Below are 22588 nucleotides of genomic sequence, written 5' to 3'. Positions count from 1 at the left end.
ATATTCTAGTAGAAGTAGTTTTTCCATCACCTTTGACACGAGAAATTGACTCTGTACTCGTCTAACTCTTAGTCAAAACGTGATTGTGAATTTCTGTGGACACATAAGTTACTATTGTCTCCATCATTCATGTGATTATTTGCTGAGTCTGTGTGAAAGAGTCTCACAGGATCCAGCTGACAGCAGCAGCATCCAAAACATTCTGTCCTTGTTCAACATTATATGACATCATAATAATTGAAACAGTAAATGCTGCTAGAATTACATTTAAAATTCTTGCTCATGATCAATAAATTGACAAACTATTTTTTGCTGATGGAGGCCCCTTGAACGATCACTTTGTTATTTGAGATAATATTAGAGTAGATTTTTGTTTTTTGAAAGTCCTCTGAGCTGCTAATGGAGCAAAGATTGACAGCAAACAGAGTTTTACTGAGTGAACTGATCTGAATTCATTCCTGGTCTGAGGGCTCCTCCTCTGGTGGCTTCATGTTACAAGTGTTCAGACACTGAGGGGTTTTTGTTCAGGTCTACTGATCATTTGTGTCACTGTGTGTCTCTGGCACAGTAATACACAGCAGAGTCTTCAGGCTGCATATTCTGTCCATTCAGAGTCACTCTGTTGCTGGAAGAATCTTCCATGCCACTGAACTTGTTCTTCAGTGAATCTTTAAAGGTTGTGTCATAACCAATCCACTCCAGTCCTTTTCCTGCAGGTTGTCTGATCCAGTGTGTGCCGTAGGTGCTCACAGAATAAGAGACCTGACAGGTGATGGAGAGACGTTGACCTGGCTGCACAGTCACAGATTGTGGCTGAGTCAACTGTTCACACTTCACACCTGTAAAAAGATGAACATATTCTTGACAAATGATCCAGTTGGACTCCAAAAGAAGAAGAACAAATGACTGAGGGACTCACCGTTTCCAGCTGCCATCAGGAGCAGCAGAGCTACAGGAAACATAGTTAATGTTGAAGCTGTAGAGATGAGAGCTTCTGATCCTCTCTGACCTCCTGTCCAAGTGAAGCCTTTATAACAGAGAGGAAGGAAGAGCACTGAGTTTGCATAGAGACCTGAGAAGTGGTGGTCATGTGAAGAACAACAAACATGTCAGTCAGCTCACATCAGTCATTCTGTGCTTGTCATAAATTATATTATTCATAAACTATTTTTTTTCTAAATTTCAGATGATGCCCTGAGAATAAAAGATATTTACTGACAACATTTAAATTAAAATATCATTCTCTATATGCTCTGTCCTTCACTGTGTATCTGTAGATGGATCCTACTGGTGAGGTCATATCTGGAGATGGAAATGAAAAAGAAGTTTGTAAAATTAAGTGGAAAAAATCCCAAAACAGCTGCTATAGAAAATGGTTCTGAGTCAAACTGGAGCCCTGTGAGAATTTGTTAACAGTCATCTCCTCCTGCATCATCCATCTTTGAAGTCCAATTCAATGCAGGAACACAGCAGAATGATCTCACTGAAGGATGATGTTTATTTATTCAGTTTAAATCTGACCAAGATTAGATGATAAATGGCCTCACTTCTGCAGATTCTTTTAGAAACAATTTATTCAGAAATCAGAAAAACATGCAAATTAGATAGCATGTATTCCTCAGACATGTAAAAACTTCATTATTCAAATTGTGTTTTAACCACATTAAGGGAAACTCTGGACCTTCAGAGGAAATGAACTAATCAGGAACTGAAATCTATGTGACTATATGCAAATCTTAAATTGCTACAGAACACAGAAAAGATGGAAAATGGAGAGTAAACAAAACAGTACAAAATCTCCAGAATCTTCAGTCTTCTCACAGTTATTCTGAAGATACACCTGTCACCAGACTTCATAAACTATTGTTCAGATTCTATCAGAGTCTGACTGGAAACACCTGAAGAGAAAAGACGAGTGAGATTTAAAGTGTGTGTTCACTGTACTGTCTTGCTTTTAATAAAGTCAGATAAGAAGAGGTGGAGGATATGAGCACTGAATGGACCAGAAAGATCAGTTTTCACACAACAACCATCTGCACTTCAGTGATCGTAAATACTCAGATATCTGACAGGTTAATGAATAAGATTTGTTTGACTATAAAACCTGTTTCTCATGAGTCACTTTCAGCATAAAAGGCTTCAAGGCATTTATAATATTATTAATAATCTACAGTATTATTGAGTTCAGCCATGATGTCTCTGATGTCTCTCTGTTATCTGACATCTGTGGAGGTTTTTGTGCAGCTGCTTCACTGACTTCACTCACTGTGTCTCTACGAGCACAATAATAAACAGCAGAATCTTCTGCTGTCAGACTCTTGATCTGGAGGTACTGAGTGCTGCTGGACACATCTTCAGTCATCGGGAAACGATTCTGGAAGGCGCTGGCATAGCTGGCAGAGTTTCTGCCTGTATTCATCCTCCCGATCCACTCCAGAGCTTGTCCTGGTCTCTGTCGTATCCAGTGAATATTGTAGCTCGTCATGCTATAACCAGATGTGACACAAGACATCTTCACTGTCTCTCCAGGTCTTTTCACCTCAGATGGAGACTGGTCCAGTCTGATCTCACTCCAGACTCCTGGAAGCAAGCAAATCATCATCATCCATCACATTTCTGTGAACCACATAAAAAGTCTTCAATGTTTTAAAGCAGAAATGATTTTCTCACCATGAACACTAATTAGAAAGAATAAAGTCCAGAGAATCATATCTTCTATTGTCAAACAACAACTTCTATGAGTGTTTGTGGGTCCAAATTGTTCCGTCACAAATGACATGAGAATTCCAGATGGTGTGTTTATAAAGGATCAAATCTTTGCATAGACCTCCCTCTACAGGTTTAAAAAGGGAACTTTGTGCAGTTCAATCTTCTGTTGGACGTTAGTCCCTGTTAGCATGTTGAGGAGCAGATGAGAAAAACTAATCATAGAAATATTCTGTTCTTACTCTGACTCACAACACTCTGCTGAGCTAAATAACCTGAAATCAAACACAAACACTGTAAAGTGCTTTTTTAAAATGACTTTTTCTACCATGTAGCTGACAAATCTATTCTGGTTTCAGGTACATTTTTCTACAATTATTTCCTCAAGTCACTTCGACCATCTTGGTCAAAACAAAGTAAATGTTTTGTGTAACTCTGATATTATCTGGTACATTTACTTTCTATGAATGTTAAGTTGGATTATTATCAGTCTTCTGAACTGTAAATGCAAACTAGATATTTTCCAAACCATTAAACAGCACAAGTTGTGTTTAGAGTTTATTTGTCACATTTAAGGAGTTTCAATCAGTTCTCAAACACATTTACTAAGAACCACTGTTAGACATGATAATGTAGAAGGCAGACATCACAGAGGATCTACAGGTCCTCATGTATAAAATCTCTACATGTCTTTTAGAACAGAATTTATGTAAATATCTGCAGTTCATCAAAGCATTCTGATAAATCTAAATAACACTTAAAAATGTTACTTTTTATTCAATGAGCTAGACACCTCTGTAGATAAGGAATGAGAAATGACCCTCATTATTATTGTCTTCCTGCATGACCCCCTTTTAATGCCCCTTATTAACAGACAAATCTGTGTCTATATAAAGGAAACTCTGAGCCATGTTTCAGCTCTTTAATACATGAACTAATTCTGATACAAAAGACACAAAATTTCCCTTTTTGTCCGTGTAATGTCAGCATAATGCATTGATACAAAAGAAAAACAGATCTGTATCTCTCAAATAGTTCTTTCTATTCTAATGTAAACTGACTCAAACTAAATCATTGTTATTTTAATGCAGTGTCTGTTATCTGCATGCAGCCTTTTACTGCAGGTAAAGATCAGCATCACACCTGAAACTGTTTGTAAGATGTTCAGGAATTCAACCTGATGTTAATAATTGTGACTTTAAAACCCAAATAAAAAGTCACTGGTGCCAAAAATGATGTTTCTTATTTATTTATAAGGTTTTTCATGTGAGGAAGGTCTGATGAGCACTGTAGGAAATTTAACTCCATATTTCCAAATTTTCAGTTTTTACTACCTTTAAGGGACAGTAGCACCAGGCTGAAACAAATATTTACAAAATATGTAAAAGATTTTTTGGAATGTTAGTTTAAATATTATTTTACTGCATCATGCTAAATTACTCAATATCATTATTTTCTTCCAGATTCTCCTAGGCAGGTAGATGCAAAAATAAATTTTAAAATTAGGACACCATTATATTGGAGACTTTTTATAAAGATATTATGCAGAATATGTGCTGAAAATGTTTGTTTTGTGAAAATGGTTTCTCAGGAATGTCTTTAAAAAATCCACTGGTTACAAAAAAAACATGTTTAGGTGTGAAAGAAATATCTGAGCTGAGGATGTTTTTCATGTCTGATGAGGACTGTAGGTTTTTGTACAGCTGTTCAACCAACTTCAGTCACTGTGTGTCTCGAGCACAATAATAAACAGCAGAATCTTCAGTCTTCAGGCTGTTCATCTGCAGATACAGCTGCTCTTTGCTGTTGTCTCTGGAGACGGTGAACCTGCCTTGGACTGACTGAGAGTAATATTTGCTGCTGCCGCCTGTATCAGTAGCGATCCACTCCAGTCCTTTTCCAGGAGCCTGTCTGATCCAGTTCATCCAGTAGCTACTAAATGATATTCCAGATGTTGTACAGGTGAGTCTGTGGGACTCTCCAGGTCTTTTCACTGCTGCTTCAGACTCTGTTATGCTCCAACCTTCAGCACCACTCCAAACAAACACAGCAACCACCAACAGTGTGAGCTGTCTGTGATCCATGTTGACAATGTGACTGATATGTCTTCAAGTCTGTAAATGTCCTTTAAATAAACTGAATCCACATGAAAATGCTTCCATGAGGCTCCTCCTGCATCAGTCAAATCAGAGGGCAGGTCTATAAACAGCACAACATGAGATTCAACATCATTTCAACAACTCAACAGCTAAAAAACATCTGTTTCCTCCATGACATTTATTTCATTTTTCATTTTTGATGTCTCATCCAGCAGATTCTGTTAAATATTTATTGATTTAGATGAGTTCCACTGTAACTTTTTGTTAACTTTTGTCATGAAGAGAAAATTTAATTCATTCATTCAGACATTTTATCGTCTCAAAAATATAATAATGCAGAAAAAAGCAACAGATTTCTTGACTGATTTTATTTCCTCAATACTCAATGAAGTGACAACATGAAAATATAAATGTATGCTTGAGTTGGGGTCATCTGGTTGAAGGACTGGATTCTTTCAGACTTTCAATGTTTCAGGATTTAATTTATGTTTTAAGCCACAGACTTACAGAGAAACTTCAAGCATCACGAGATCATTAAACACTCAGGAACTGAAAGTGGTTTGACTAAATACAAAATGCTGATGCTGTAGTGGAAAGGAAAATATCCAAATAATCTGACCACATCACATGCTGTTTATTGTTTAGCTTCTGTGATGAGGTACAGTTGAAGATTTATAATCAACTTTAGACTGCATGGTTTCTTTATTTAGTAATATAGTTTCTATTGTTGTACTTCTTTTGTTAAATCAAACTTTAATGTTTGTAACAAAGTGTTTAACTGTATTCAGCATTTTTATAAACTATTCAAACTATATTAACAATGCAGAATAACTGTAGTAAGGATGAGTTCTGCAAGAGTTTGCATGGACGCTCAAAGAACAAAAAACATAAAAGATGCTAAACTGTTGTCTGTTGTTGTGCCTGCAGTCAGATGAACAGAGATGGAAGACATCTAAACTTTACATTTACATGACAGGAGGGAGGACACAGCTGGACTGAAAATCATTTATTCAACTGATGAAATAATATCCAAGATCAAATCTATGATATCAGGTATTCTGGAGCTTTTTATATTCTTTGTTTAAGTGCACAAAATGTGTTGCAGCATCAAAACCACAACTGTAAGCATTTTAATATTAACAAAAATGCAAACGTGCCATTTTGTCTTAACTTTCATTTTTATATTTTACTTTGTGAGCTAGTATTCTGTTTGAGCAGAACAGGCAGCCTCTTAAAGCCTTTACAGTATTATAGAGAATCTACTGTGTTATTGTGATCAGTGACAAGCATTTGTTCAAACTGCTTCTTTGTCATCTCAGAGTCCATCTCACCACATCATGTCATTAATCAGTGTTTTATCTGATGTTGTGGATTGAAGACATTTTGCCGTTCTGATCATCTTCTTCAGTTTAACCTGTTGGTCCCTGAGCCCTGTTTTTGAGGCACCTGCTCGAAAATGAAAAAATAAATAAATAAAAAGGCTATATCTGTGGAAATACAACCTCTATGTGAATAATCTGGATATCAAAATAAAGGTAAGACCAGTGAGATTTCATCAGAGGTGTAACCATCACTGTAGGTGCCACTGTGTCAGAGTAAATGCAGAAGGAACACAGGAAAAAAATGAAAGTTTTTTATCCTCACCTAAAAAAAATCTCTTTATAGTATCAGTTCCATTTGAAAATGTGCTGTGAGCTCCCTAAATACTCCAGAAACATATGTAGTAACTTCTTTACAGGCTGCAAGTGGCTGCAGTGAAGAAGCATAAAAAGGACTTTTATGAGTGTTTAGAGGAGATTCTAAGCTTTCTGTGGGTGTGTGGAATGTGTATGTGTGTGAAAGGGAGACAGCTGCTGACTTTGTTTTGCATAATTTCTAACCCCGCCGGCTGTTGGGACTAAGAAGTTAACTAACTACCTTTACTTTGCCTCTGATAAGAACTGATGCACTTTAAAAAAAAACATTTTTATACCAAGTTGTTTCAAAGTGGAAAAAGTTGCCTCCAAACATGATGACGATTAGAAACCATGTTTGTATTTAAAGGTAACCTGAGGAATGATGTCATAGGAAATTAGACTGAAACAAATGCAGCTGATGTATTTATATTTTCATTTTATTATTATTTTTACTGTGAATAGTATGTATAATGTGTATACTTTGATAAATGATCTGCATGGTTGTAAGGACCCCAGGAAGAATAGCTGGCCGAAAGGTACAGCTAATGGGATCATAATAAATAAATAAATAAATAAACAAATAAATAAATAAATAAATAAATAAACTTACCTCAGATTTTCAGCTTCCTCTTCTTTTCAGATTAGTTTACTCTGTGGTTTGTTGGTTAAAATGACATTTTAGATTCAGTTATTAGTGTTTGACAAGTGACAGAATTACTGTCATCAGTTTACAGTAAAGTCTGAAGGTGAAACTTCAAAGTTTGTTTGTGTGATGTGATGAAACACCTGAAGAGAAAAGAGGAGTGAGATTTAAAGTGTGTGTCCACTGTTCTCTCCTGTTTTTAATACAGTCAGAAAAGAAGAGATGGAGGAAAAACAGGGAAGAACATGAGTCAGTGCACTGCTTTGGATTTTCTTTTTTTCTTTCTGAAATTACATTTTGAACACCACAAAACATACTCAGTTTTCACACAACAACCATCTGCATTTCACTGATAATAAATATTTAGATGTCTGACACATTGATAAACCAGAGAAGCACTCGGAGAGCGCAGACCTCCGCCATGCCATCTGTTTGCCTGACGGCCATCTCTCAATTGTCCTTCAACCTTCAAAAAAATCCTGGATCCAGACGGCGATCCGGATCACCTCTAAAATCTAATCGATTCTTACTTTTGCTCTTCCGGACATCCTGTAAAAATTTGGTGAAAATCCGTCCATGACTTTTTGAGTTATGCTGTTAACAGACAAACACACAGACAAACAAACTCCGGTGATTACATAACCTCCTGGCGGAGGTAATAAGATTTGTTCAACTAGAAAACCTGTTTCTCATGAGTCACGTTCAGCATAACAGGCTTCAAAGCATCTATAATATTATAAATAATCTACAGTATTGTTGAGTTCAGCCATGATGTCTCAGATGTCTCTCTGTTATCTGACATCTGTGGAGGTTTTTGTGCAGCTGCTTCACTGACTTCACTCACTGTGTCTCTACGAGCACAATAATAAACAGCAGAATCTTCTGCTGTCAGACTCTTGATCTGGAGGTACTGAGTGCTGCTGGACACATCTTCAGTCATCGGGAAACGATTCTGGAAGGCGCTGGCATAGCTGGCAGAGTTTCTGCCTGTATTCATCCAACCGATCCACTCCAGAGCTTGTACTGGTCTCTGTCGTATCCAGTGAATATAGGAGTCTGTCATGCTATAACCAGATATGATACAAGACATCTTCACTGTCTCTCCAGGTCTTTTCACCTCAGACGGAGACTGGTCCAGTCTGATCTCACTCCAGACTCCTAGAAGCAAACAAATCATCATCATCCATCACATTTCTGTGAACCACATAAAAAAGTCTTCAGTGTTTTAAAGCAGAAATGATTTTCTCACCATGAACACTAATTAGAAAGAATAAAGTCCAGAGAATCATATCTTCTATTGTCAAACAACAACTTCTATGAGTGTTTGTGGGTCCAAATTGTTCCGTCACAAATGACATGAGAATTCCAGATGGTGTGTTTATAAAGGATCAAATCTTTGCATAGACCTCCCTCTACAGGTTTAAAAAGGGAACTTTGTGCAGTTCAATCTTCTGTTGGATGTTAGTCCCTGTTAGCATGTTGAGGAGCAGATGAGAAAAACTAATCATAGAAATATTCTGTTCTTACTCTGACTCACAACACTCTGCTGAGCTAAATAACCTGAAATCAAACATAAACATTGTAAAGTGCTTTTTTAAAATGACTTTTTCTACCATGTAGCTGACAAATCTATTCTGGTTTCAGGTCCATTTTTCTACAATTATTTCCTCAAGTCACTTAGAACATCTTGGTCAAAAAAAAGTAAATGTTTTGTGTAACTCTGATATTATCTGGTACATTTACTTTCTATGAATGCTAAGTTGGATTATTATCAGTCTTCTGAATTGTAAATGCAAACTAGATATTTTCCAAATCGTTTAACAGCACAAGTTGTTTTTAGAGTTTATTTATCACATTTAAGGAGTTTCAATCAGTTCTGAAACACATTTACTAAGAACCACTGTTAGACATGATAATGTAGAAGGCAGACATCACAGAGGATCTACAGGTCCTCATGTATAAAATCTCTACATGTCTTTTAGAACAGAATTTGTGTTTACAGTTCATCAAAGCATTTGAATAGTTACATATTTTCTTCTTCATGCTCTGTGCTGCTGGTTTTGATTTTCAACTACTGACAGATTTTTGGATGTTTTTGGATCCTCATCATTATCATCTTCAAGCATGACTACCTTTATATGACTCTTACTAACAGACACATTTGGATCTATATAAAGGAAACTCAACTCTGAGCCATGTTTCAGCTCTTTAATACATGAACTAATTCTGATACAAAAGACACAGAACTTTACTTTGAATCCCTTTAATTTGGTCACCATGGGTTGATAATAAAAAGATCTGTATCTCTCAGATAGTTCTTTCTGTTTTAATGTAAACTGACTCAAACTAAATCATCCATCCTCCATACACCGCTTTATCCTCACTGGGGTCGCGGGGGGGGGGCTGGAGTCTATCCCAGCTGACTCGGGCGAAGGCAGGGGACACCCTGGACAGGTCACCAGTCTGTCGCAGGGCTACATATACAGACAAACAATCACACTCGCATTCACACCTAGGGGCAATTTAGAGTAGTCAATTAACCTCAGCATATTTTTGGACTGTGGGAGGAAGCCGGAGTACCCGGAGGAAACCCACGCATGCACAGGGAGAACATGCAAACTCCATGCAGAAAGATCCTGGGAAAGCCGGGACTTGAACCAGGGATCTTCTTGCTGCAAGGCGAAAGTGCTAACCACTACTCCGCTGAGCAGCCCCAAACTAAATCAGAGACTTGTTATTTTAATGCAGTGTCTGTTTTCTGCATGCAGCCTTTTACTGCAGGTAAAGATCAGCATCCCTACGACAGACTGGTGACCTGTCCAGGGTGTCCCCTGCCCTCGGCCGAGTCAGCTGGGATAGACTCCAGCACCCCCTGCGACCCGAGTGAGGATAAAGGGGTGTATAGAGAATGGATGGATGGATAAAGATCAGCATCACACCTGAAACTGTTTGTAAGATGTTCAGGAACTCAAACTGATGTTAATAATTGTGACTTTAAAACCCAACTAAAAAGTCACTGGTGCCAAAAATGATGTTTCTCATTCATTTATGAGGTTTTTCATGTGAGGAAGATCTGATGGGCACTGTAGGAAATTTAACTCTTTATTTCCAAATTTTCAATTTTTATTACCTTCCTGTGAGACATTTAGGGGACAGTAGCACCAGACTGAAACAAATATTTACAAAACATGTAAGGAGTGTTTGGAATGTTAGTTTAAATATTATTTTACTGCATCATGATAATTTACTCAATATCATTATTGTCTTCCAGATTCTCCTAGGCAGGTAGATGTAAAAACAAAATAAAAAGTGAAATGAAATGAAATTAAAAATTAGGACACCATTGTCCTTGAGACTTTTTAAAAAGATATTATGCAGAATATGTGCTGAAAATGTGAAAATGATTTCTCAGGAATGTCTTTAAAAAATCCACTGGTTACAAAAAAGATGTTTAGGTGTGAGAGAATGATCTGAACTGAGGATGTTTTTCATGTCTGATGAGGACTGTAGGTTTTTGTACAGCTGTTCAACCAATTTCAGTCACTGTGTGTGTCGAGCACAATAATAAACAGCAGAATCTTCAGTCTTCAGGCTGTTCATCTGCAGATACAGCTGCTCTTTGCTGTTGTCTCTGGAGATGTTGAACCTGCCTTGGACTGACTGAGAGTAGGATTGGCCGTAGCTGAGTGCTTCAGCAGCGATCCACTCCAGTCCTTTACCAGGAGCCTGTCTGATCCAGGCCATCCAGTAGCTACTAAATGATATTCCAGATGTTGTACAGGTGAGTCTGTGGGACTCTCCAGGTCTTTTCACTGCTGCTTCAGACTCTGTCATGCTCCAACCTTCAGCACCACTCCAAACAAACACAGCAACCACCAACAGTGTGAGCTGTCTGTGATCCATGTTGACAATGTGACTGATATGTCTTCAAGTCTGTAAATGTCCTTTAAATAAACTGAATCCACATGAAAATGCTTCCATGAGGCTCCTCCTGCATCAGTCAAATCAGAGGGCAGGTCTATAAACAGCACAACATGAGATTCAACATGTCCAAAACATGTCTTGAAGACGGTATATGATCCACGAATAGGCCGTTTTCGAGGAAATGCACCTCGCAATGCGCGTCCAATATTCCCTGTATTTCTCGTCATGTTTTTATTTACAAATGGAATATTAGAGATTTTTTGTACTGAAAATGGCTGGAATTGACTGCAGCTTTAACCACTGGCGACAAAATATCCTCTCCTTGAAATGTGCAGTCATGTTGCCAGTAGTTTAAAACAATGATTCATTTGGAAACCACCTTAAAACTTACCTGAGAATTATATCGTCCATGAAAGTTGGTTCGCTCGATACGTGCCACTCACTTGAAAGGTGTTTATTCTGACTTTCTCGCATTTCCGCGCATCTTTCAAGCAGACCTGTCAATCAACTGGAGGGCCACAGAGGTGTTAGCAAAATTTTCCTCTGTATGACCCGCCCTACTCTGCCTCTGATTGGCTCATCCCTAAAGTTAACCAATAGAATCAGTGAAGGTAGCATGTACCAGCCAATTACAGGCAGAGGAGGGTTGTTCATGGCTTCATCATCCTTAAGGAAAAGAGGGCTACCTGGCACACAGATATTACTGAATGATGCGCACCAGGGAGCATTAGAAGTGGGTATACGCAATGCTAACTGAAAAATAAGTGGGTATACGCCGTATACCCTGGACTACACCACTGGTCCTAACATGTTCAGTACAGCAGAGAAGAACATTTCAGGAACTAAAGTGAAGAAAGCTGTTCAGAAGAATGTTTGGACTTTACTAATAGGTTTGGGAAAAATATATGCAAATCCCCAATAAACTGAAGACATGAAACGATATCTTTGTGTCAGTACAAGTGAAAGGAAATGTAAAATATGTTACTTTGAGTAAAGCTAACAGACTTGTTATTTTCTCTGCAGTCAAAGTCAAGAACTATGTTTGACATCAACTGTCCTCAGACAGGATGGAGTTTGAACTTGTCCCTCAACAAAATCTGACCTTGAAAAGTTTACGCAGGTATATTAAATTTTGTTGACACCAATCATAGTAAATATTGATTTTAAAAACAAAAATCAATCTAAAGTGTTTGCAATACATTACATTAAATGATCAAATCCTCATGAGATCCAGCTTCCAGCAGCTGTACCAGACTTTTACAGAGCATATGATGTTGTTCAGGTGATTAGAGCTCTTCTGTTCTCAAACACTGTATTCAAACTGGTCAAACTGAAAATTAAGAGAAGATACAGAATAAAAGCTGCATGTATCATTTATGTGTTTTTTTTTTTAGAAATAACGACATAAAAAGCAGCTAAAATCCTGCTCTCTAATTATCTTGTTCTTTATTGTTTTACACGTTCATTGATAAATATCTGCTACTTTCTTTAACAGTGAACTGGTCTGAAATCATTCCTGGTCTGAGGGCTCCTCCTCTGGTGGCTTCATGTTACAAGTGTTCAGACACTGAGGGATTTTTGTTCAGGTCTACTGATCATTTGTGTCACTGTGGCTCTAATACGTACACAGTAATACACAGCAGTCTTCAGGCTGCATATTCTGTCCTGTTATTGTCACTGTTCCTGCAGAAGTGTCTCTGCTGTAACTGAACTTGTTCTTCAGAGCATTATTTTGTCGAAGTGCACCTCCACCCCACTGATGCATAATCCAGTCCACTGCTTTTCCTTCACGCTGTCTGATCCAACCTGTTGCATAGCTGTTATCAGTCACAGAATAACCAGACAGTCTACAGGTGATGGTCAGAGTCTGTCCAGGCTGCACAAGCATTGAGTCTGGCTGGATGAGATCAATACTGTTCACACCTGTGGAGACACAAATCAACATTATCTCCAGCATTCATCATATTATTGAGTGTTTGTAATGTGTTGATGAGTGTGAATCCAGTGAAAGCTCCTCACAGGATCCAGCAGCCAGCAGCAGAATCAGAGCTGCAGAGAACATGTTGATGTTGGAGCTCAACTGATGTGAGCTCTGGTTTCCTCTCACTGACACAGAAACACACACTTCCTTTTAAGTGAGCTTTATTTGCATAATGTTGAATAAATTCTATTTAAATCAGGATCAAACACTGCGTCTTCCAGAGTAACCACACCAAAACATTTTACATAGCCTCTAATGGACCATCTAGATGGTTGTTTACTTCAGGTTAATGTAGAAAAACTGAATGTTGTTTTGAAAGGAAAGTTTTCTCTGTGGTTGATTTTCTGCTGTTATTATTGCAGTGAGTCATGATAAACATCCTGACACCAGACTGATAAACTTTATTGATGTGTTTCATTAATAATTGTCCGTTATTCAGCTGAAAAAGTGTCTTTTAAAGCCTGACATGCTTCAGTGCTTCTCACTCAGTGATGGTTGTTGTTCACTTTTTGTACAGCGTTGTTGACTCTTGTGTCACTGTGTCTCTCGTGCACAGAAATAAACTGCAGAATCTTCTGGTTTGAGACTCTTCACCTCTAAATACACAACGTTTAGAGAAGTGTCTTTGGTGATGGAAAACTGTCCTTGGAGACTTTGAGAGAATATCGTTCCAGTTCCACCGTCAATGCGTCCGATCCATTCCAGTGCTTGTCCTGGTTTCTGACGGATCCAGTGCAGCCAAGCCCGAGAGAGTCCTTGAACTTTACAAGACAGAGTGACTGATTGTCCTGCTCTGCTGACCAGTGGATCTGACGAGGTGAGGGACTGACCCCGAGCAGCTGAAAGGACACAGAGTTTAGATGGCAGCAGCATCTGGAGATCATTTTCTTTTCCTCTGCAGATCCAGACTTGACTTACCTGAAATGAGAGCGACAAGGAAGAGACTTTGTAAAAGTGTCATGATGAAACCTCAGCAGAGACTGTGAGTGTAAAGGCTCATATGAAGGTTATATATTTATGTATAGAGCAGGAAGAATGGGTGGAGATTGTGGATTTGCATTTTCACCTGTCTGAGGTTTTGGAGATACAGTTCTGAAAGATCAGATCAGTGCTGAACTATGAGAGACAGAGTGAATTATAAACTCCAACAATAGAGATATTATGTATTTGAGCAGTTTGTCATCTGTGAGGAAAAGGAGGAAATTGTGGATTAACTTTGTCTGAAAGAAACATTAATAGTGCAGCTGATGGAGGAGTGAAAAACATGTTTGATGTCAGTGTAGATCTTTCAATTAGTCCTGGATTCAGTGTCATTCAGTTAAAATCAGTGAGAACAGCAGATATGTCTCTTTATAGTGAGAGAGGAAAGAGAAACTTGTCACACACTGGCCTGTAATGCCTTTTAAAAGGAAACTGCAGCATTAACGTAAGCTTTATCTTTTTATTGTGGCTCACTTCAGATTTCACATAAATATTTCTATATTTAAGTTGTTGTGCCTTTTATTGTGCTCCTTCATTTCCATGGCAGTGACTTTGGCACATTGCAGTGTTATTACCGCCCGGCAAAACTGCGTTTGCCGGAAGGTATTGTCTTCACCTGCATGGTCTTGCTTGCTTGCTTGCGTGTTTGTCTGTAACAATTTGGTTTCCGCGCGATAACTCCATAAAATATTGATGTAGCCTCACCATATTTTGGTACACAGGTGTACCATAATAAGACACAGGTCAAGTTCGCATTTGGTGACCGTGACCTCATTTTCAAGGTCACAGGGGTCATCTTGGTCACCGGGCGGTCCAAGTTTGGCAAAACTTCTAGTTTCATGCTTTTTTTTTATTCGCACACTTTTTCTTTTCCAATTTGATGGCTATTGCCTCCTTTTAAATTGTCACTGAAAATGTGTTCATTAGAGATAAAGTCAAAGTGTAATTCTTCCTCAGGAGCTACAATAAAAATAAATGCTGTAGGTTTTTGTTCAGCTGTTTAACCAACTTCAGTCACTGTGTGTCTCGAGCACAATAATAAACAGCAGAATCTTCAGTCTTCAGGCTGTTAATTTTTGTCAAATATGTTGAACTTGAACAGTTACAGTCATTCAATTCAAGGTTGGATTTGTACCAAATACATCTGATTCATAATTTAATAATGTTTCTCAGTTTATATTGTAAACTGGGGTTTAGTTTGCTAAAACTGGACAAAAAACCGAACAATATCCACAGAATGCCGAGTCAACAAGCATAAACACTTTACAAAAAAACAAACAAATCAATCAAATGTACAGATTTTACTGTATTCTGCAGTCAACTCTTCCTTAATGGATGTCAAAATTTTCTCATAGAAATTGTTTTTCCATCACCTTTGACACGAGAAATTGACTCTGTACTCGTCTCACTCTTAGTCAAAGCATGTGATTGTGAGTTTCTGTGGACACAGAAGTAAATATTGTCTTCATCATTCATGTGATTATTTGCTGAGTCTGTGTGAAAGAGTCTCACAGGATCCAGCTGACAGCAGCAGCGTCTAAAACATTCTGTCCTTGTTCAACATTATATGACATCATAATAAATGAAACAGTAAATGCTGCTGGAATTACATTTAAAATTCTTGCTCATGATTAATAAATTGACAAACTAATGTTTTGCTGATGGAGGCCCCTTGAACGATCACTTTGTTATTTGAATTGATATTAGAGTGGATTTTTGTTTTTGAAAGTCCTGTGTCCTCATGGTGCAAAGATTGACAGCAAGGAGAATTTTACTGAGTGAACTGGTCTGAATTCATTCCTGGTCTGAGGGCTCCTCCTCTGGTGGCTTCATGTTACAAGTGTTCAGACACTGAGGGGTTTTTGTTCTGGTCTACTGATCATTTGTGTCACTGTGTGCGTCTGGCACAGTAATACACAGCAGAGTCTTCAGGCTGCATATTCTGTCCATTCAGAGTCACTCTGTTGCTGGAAGAATCTTCGATGCCACTGAACTTGTTCTTCAGTGAATCTTTAAAGGTTGTGTCATAACCAATCCACTCCAGTCCTTTTCCTGCAGGTTGTCTGATCCAGTGTGTGCCGTAGGTGCTCACAGAATAAGAGACCTGACAGGTGATGGAGAGACGTTGATCTGGCTGCACAGTCACAGATTGTGGCTGAGTCAACTGTTCACACTTCACACCTGTAAAAAGATTAACATATTGTTGACAAATGATCCAGTTGGACTCCAAAAGAAGAACAAATGACTGAGGGACTCACAGTTTCCAGCTGCCATCAGGAGCAGCAGAGCTACAGGAAACATAGTTAATGTTGAAGCTGTAGAGATGAGAGCTTCTGATCCTCTCTGACCTCCTGTCCAAGTGAAGCCTTTATAACGGAGAGGAAGGAAGAGCACTGAGTTTGCATAGAGACCTGAGAAGTGGTGGTCATGAGAAGAACAACAAACATGTCAGTCAGCTCACATCAGTCATTCTGTGCTTGTCATAAATTGTATTTTTTATAAACTATTTTTTTTCTAAATTTCAGATGATGCCCTGAGAACAAACATATTTAGTGACATCAACATTTCAATTAAATTGTCATCATTCTCTGTATACTCTCTCCTTCACTGTGTATCTGTAGATGGATCCTACTGGTGAGGTCATATCTGGAGATGGAAATGAAATAGAAGTTTGTAAAATTAAATGGGAAAAGTCCCAAAACAGCTGCTATAGAAAATGGTTCTGAGTCAAACTGGAGCCCTGTGAGGATTTGTTAACAGTCATCTCCTCCTGCATCATCCATCTTTGAAGTCCAATTCAATGCAGGAACACAGCAGAATGATCTCACTGAAGGATGATGTTTATTTATTCAGTTTAAATCAAGCTTAGATGCAAAATGGCCTCACTTCTGAAGATTCTTTGATAAACAGTTTATTCAGAATTCAGAAGAACATGCAAATTAGATAACATGTATTCCTCAGACATGTAAAAACTTCATTATTCAAATTGTGTTTTAACCACATTAAGGGAAACTCTGGACCTTCAGAGGAAATAAACTAATCAGGAACTGAAATCTATGTGACTATATGCAAATCTTAAATTTCTACAGAACAGAGAAATGACGGCAAATGGAGAGTAAACAAAACAGTACAAAATCTCCAGAATCTTCAGTCTTCTCACAGTTCTTCTGAAGATACACCTGTCACCAGACTTCATAAACTATTGTTCAGATTCTATCAGAGTCTGACTGCAAACACCTGAAGAGAAAAGACGAGTGAGATTTAAAGTGTATGTTCACTGTTCTGTCTTGCTTTTAATAAAGTCAGAAAAGAAGAGGTGGAGGACATTAGCATTGAATGGACCAGAAAGATCTGTTTTCACACAACAACCATCTGCATTTCAGTGATAGTAAATATCCAGACATCTGACACATGAATGATACAGTTTGTTCAGCTATAAAACCTGTTTCTCATGAGTCACTTTCAGCATAACAGGCTTCAAAGCATTTATAATATTATAAATAATCTACAGTATTACTGAGTTCAGCCATGATGTCTCTGATGTCTCTCTGTTATCTGACATCTGTGGAGGTTTTTGTGCAGCTGCTTCACTGACTTCACTCACTGTGGTTGTCGAGCACAATAATAAACAGCAGAATCTTCTGCTGTCAGACTCTTGATCTGGAGGTACTGAGTGCTGCTGGACACATCTTCAGTCATCGGGAAACGATTCTGGAAGGCGCTGGCATAGCTGGCAGAGTTTCTGCCTGCATTCATCTCCCCGATCCACTCCAGAGCTTGTCCTGGTCTCTGTCGTATCCAGTGAATATAGAAACTTGTCATTTGAAATCCAGATGTGATACAAGACATCTTCACTGTCTGTCCAGGTCTTTTCACCTCAGATGGAGACTGGTCCAGTCTGATCTCACTCCAGACTCCTGGAAGCAAACAAATCATCATCATCAGTCACACATGACAGAAAAACTCCTCGTGGTTCAAAGCAGATTATTATTTTCTCACCATGAAAACAAACTATAAAGAATAAACTCCAGGAAATTATAGTTTCCATTCTGAATTAAACACTTTATGAACAGAACGTTTGACCCTCTGAGATGTTTTGTCAGAAATGGAATAAGAATTGTGGTTGGTGAGTTTATAAAGGAGCAAATCTTTGCATAGACCTCCCTCTGCAGGTTTAACAAGGAAGCCATTTGGTTTCAAAGACTCACAGCTCCTTGTAAACATACTGGACAGCAGATAAGAGCATTAAATAAATAAAATAAACTGTAGTTGTTCCTACATTTAATGTTCTTCTGAATCTGACATGAATGGTTTTTCTAGATAAAACCTGTAAAGTGCTGATATCTCACTGCTTTTTGTTTTCACACTGAGCTTCTGTTGTCATGTTTCCATCAGAAAACATTCTGTGTGAATATTTCTGATAAACTGAACTCACTGCCGACACACTGGACCAGTATTCAGTTTGGAAATCAATCCAGAAATTTTACCGTACGTTATTATTTTAAATCTTATTTTTTCAAGATTATCAATTAGACAATAACTTTTTTAGCACAATATCAAGATTTTGTTGTGGTAGGTTATGATTTTATGAAAAAAAAAACTATTTCTTTACTTATTCTTAAGTAATTTCTCAATCACAAAAAGACATTTCAGAACCAAGCATCCATTTATTTTTTCAAACTTAATAATTTACTCAGTGTGTTTTAAAATAGACTCCACATCGTTCTGCACTCTGTAATGTTGCTTCTTACCAAAGTATTAATGCCACAGTAGTTTATTTCAGGGTGCCTCTCTCAAGAATTTTACTTTCTAATTCCAAACTGTGACTATTAAACTACTCATGATTTCATAAAGTGGCATTTAGGAGACAATAGCACTTTTTTTATTGCACCGTGAGAATTCACTCAGTCTCAGTGCTGCTTTCCAGATGCTCCTGGACGGGAAAATCCAAAACAAACAATAAATCAATAAGACACCATTATTTTAGAGACTGCTCTTGATTGCAGCATTTCTCGAAATCCTTCACTGCTAATCTGGTGTTACATGAGTGGTCATGGATGAAGATGAACTAAATAATGTGTTTAGGTTAAGATGCAGAAAACCGGTAAAAGGATTGACTGACAGTATATTGAGATATTATGTAGAATATGAGCAGAAAGTCTTTGAATATTAACTACTTATTTTTCAGGAATGCTTTCAAAAACAACTAGAATGTCACTGGTTTCAAGAACAGATTTGACAATGATCTGAACTGAGGATGTTTTTCATGTCTGATGAGGACTGTAGGTTTTTGTACAGCTGTTCAACCAACTTCAGTCACTGTGTGTGTCGAGCACAATAATAAACAGCAGAATCTTCAGTCTTCAGGCTGTTCATCTGCAGATACAGCTGCTCTTTGCTGTTGTCTCTGGAGATGGTGAACCTGCCTTGGACTGACTGAGAGTAATATTTGGTGCTGCCGCCTGTATCAGCAGCGATCCACTCCAGTCCTTTTCCAGGAGCCTGTCTGATCCAGTGCATCCACCTGCTACTAAATGATATTCCAGATGTTGTACAGGTGAGTCTGTGGGACTCTCCAGGTCTTTTCACTGCTGCTTCAGACTCTGTTATGCTCCAACCTTCAGCACCACTCCAAACAAACACAGCAACCACCAACAGTGTGAGCTGTCTGTGATCCATGTTGACAATGTGACTGATATGTCTTCAAGTCTGTAAATGTCCTTTAAATAAACTGAATCCACATGAAAATGCTTCCATGAGGCTCCTCCTGCATCAGTCAAATCAGAGGGCAGGTCTATAAACAGCACAGCATGAGATTCAACATCATTTCAACAACTCAGCAGCTAAAAAACATCTGTTTCCTCCATGATATTAGAGTAGTGTAAATTTTCATTATTTCATTCTTCATCTTTGATGTCTCATCCAGAAGATTCTGATAAATATTTATTGATTTAGGAGAGTAATGTTGTAACCTTTAGTTGACTTTTGACATGAAAGTAAAACTTAATTAATATTGTCTCAAAAATATAATAATGAAGAAAAATAACAAAACTATACATTTCTTAATTGAAATTATTTAATTTATTGTAAATGAACTGAGAGCATAAAAATGTAAATGAATTATTGATTTGGTTTCAGCTGGTTGAAGGACTGGATTCTTTAAGACCTTCAAAGGTTTCAGTATCAACATTTTGTTTTAAGCCACAGACTTTTTGAGAAACTTCAAACATTAAGAGGAAATTAAACAGTGAGGAACTGAAACTAGTTTGACTATATACAAAATGTTGATGCTGTAGTGGACAGGAAAATATCTGCTTTCTAATCTGTCAAATCATCTCCACAGAACAGATGTTTGTGTCACATTTAAGGAGATTAAAATAAGTGATGTTTTAACAGACATTTAGTAGCACCAGGCTAACAAAAATCTTTTAAAATTTGTAAAGACTGTTTCAAATGTTACTTTTATTATTATTTTATTATACCATTATAATTCACTCAGTATCAGTGTTGCTTTCCAGAAACTCCTGTGCCGGTAGATAAAACAAATATAACAATAAATAAAGAAATATCACAAAATATTTCCATTATGCTGGAGACTGCCTTTTTATGAATGTGTTCCTGCTAACCTGGTGTTACATTAGTGGTCGTGGGTGAAGATGAACTAAATAAAGCTTTCAGGTTAAAACTCTGAATCCAGACAAACAGTTTCAATGACAAGATATTAAGATATTATGTAGAATATGTGTGAAATAACTGAGATGTCACTGCTTATAAAGAAGATGTTTAGGTGTGAGAGAATTATCTAAATGAAACTAGGATGGATGTTTACTGAGCAGAAAATGTTCTTCTATGTCTGAACATTTAACATGTTTAATGTCTTTCTAACTGAGGTCCATTCTGCCAAATCCCATCTTGTTAAAATGTCAGTCCTTCCAATATTTGATTATGGTGATGTGTTATATAGATCTGCTTCAAAAACCCTCCTCCATAAATTAGATACCATCTCCCACTCTGCCATCCACTTTGCTACTGGAGCTCCTTCCAACACCCACCACTGCAGCTTCTACAAACTGGTGAACTGCTCCACTCTTCACTCCTGTAGACAATGACACTGGTTTCTGTTCATCTACAAACCCTCCTTGGTAAAACACCACCTTATCTGTGTTCATTACTTACCATTCATAGCTCCACCTGTGCTCTTTGTTCCAACAGTTTCATTCACCTCCTCATTCATAAAGTTTGTACCACTCTCGCTCGATCCTCATTTCAGTTTTCTGCTGCTGTTGATTGAAAGTCTCTACAAAGTCCCAAAAACTCTCCTCATACATATCACTCTTGTCATTTAAAAAATCAGGAAGAGAAACACTTCAGGACAACTCTACCTGTTTTTAGCAGCTCTATTTTTTCAAAGTCTTTGTGTATTTTGTTTTTGTAACACTGTCTGCTTTGCTGTACATGTAACCTGTTGTTCATTAAACATTCATCCCATCCAGTGCTGGAAAGCCACACATCACGGGGCGGCTGTGGCTCAGGTGGTAGAGTGGGTCGTCCAATGATCAAGGGGTCGGCGGTTTGATTCCTGCCTTGTCATGTGCTGTTGTGTCCTAAGACACTTTCCCCGCCTTTCCTCCAGTTCTGCTCTCACACTGGTGTATAAATGTGTGTGAATGTTGGTGGTGGTCGGAGGAGCCGTTTGCGTGGATTGGCAGCCATGCTTCCGTCAATCTGCCCCAGGGCAGCTGTGGCTACAAATGTAGCCTACCACCACCAGAGTGAGAATGTGTGAGTGAATGAACAATGGGTCCATTGTGAAGCGCTTTGAGTGGCCAAAAAAGTGATCTATAAATCTAATCCATTATTATCAAAGATCAGTAAGAAAAGTGTGTCTATTGCACTATTGATGAAGCATTTCCTTGATTGTTACAGTATATAGTTAGCATTTTAATTGCTTCTCAAAATAATCATATTTTCTCAAGTAAAATAGAAATAGTGAATAGTAAATAGAAACTATATAACACAAGAGAAATATGTGTTCATTGAAGTGAAACCATTACAAAAAATATACATGAAACAGGCATTTATTTTATCACTGATTGTAGTAAAAAGGAGTCAGTAGGTTTTTGTACAGCTGTTAACACAACTTCAGTCACTGTGACTCCCGAGCACAATAATAAACAGCAGAACCTTCAGTCTTCAGGCTGTTCATCTGCAGATACAGCTGCTCTTTGCTGTTGTCTCTGGAGATGGTGAACCTTCCCTGGAGGGAGCCAGAGTAGAAATTTCTGCTTTCACCCTTTGTCTCAATAGCGATCCACTCCAGTCCTTTTCCAGGAGCTTGTCTGATCCAGGCCATGTAATTGTTTCTAAATGATCCTCCAACTGTGGTACAGGTCAGTCTGTGGGATTCTCCAGGTCTTTTAACCACAGATCCAGATTGTGTCAGAGTCTGACCATCAATAGCTGTTGAGAAAAACAAAGTCACTGCATGCAGCTGCACAACTTGAAACCAAATGAAAATATCAAATAAACACTGAAACACTGCACCTGTCCAGCAGAAAGTTAACAGCAGCAGTGCTGT

At 38.0% G+C, this 22588-nt stretch overlaps 4 gene segments (V, D, J or C); all 4 read right to left on the bottom strand.

The window, feature by feature from the left end:
* Positions 1-8463, bottom strand: part of LOC127531713 (Ig heavy chain V region 23-like) — a 43415-nt gene extending 34952 nt beyond the window's left edge. Inside the window, 2 exon segments of the V gene segment in view lie at positions 2540-2580; positions 8374-8463. Of these exon segments, the coding sequence occupies positions 2540-2580; positions 8374-8413 (81 nt within the window).
* LOC127531721 (immunoglobulin heavy variable 3-33-like) lies at positions 362-962 on the bottom strand. The segment is given in 2 exon segments: positions 362-839; positions 920-962. Coding segments are annotated over 2 exon segments (336 nt in total).
* A 5177-nt stretch (positions 8464-13640) lies between the features above and the next one.
* LOC127531672 (Ig heavy chain V region MC101-like) lies at positions 13641-16311 on the bottom strand. The segment is given in 3 exon segments: positions 13641-13868; positions 15911-16191; positions 16269-16311. Coding segments are annotated over 3 exon segments (552 nt in total).
* A 1299-nt stretch (positions 16312-17610) lies between these two features.
* LOC127531551 (immunoglobulin heavy variable 1-46-like) lies at positions 17611-19530 on the bottom strand. The segment is given in 2 exon segments: positions 17611-17927; positions 19437-19530. Coding segments are annotated over 2 exon segments (411 nt in total).
* Between the last annotated feature and the right edge of the window lie 3058 nt (positions 19531-22588).

Source organism: Acanthochromis polyacanthus, chromosome 21, assembly GCF_021347895.1.
Source record: "Acanthochromis polyacanthus isolate Apoly-LR-REF ecotype Palm Island chromosome 21, KAUST_Apoly_ChrSc, whole genome shotgun sequence".
In the NCBI taxonomy this organism is placed as follows: Eukaryota; Metazoa; Chordata; class Actinopteri; family Pomacentridae; genus Acanthochromis; species Acanthochromis polyacanthus.
Note: the sequence above shows the minus strand (reverse complement) of the source record. Positions and strands in the feature narration are given on the sequence as shown.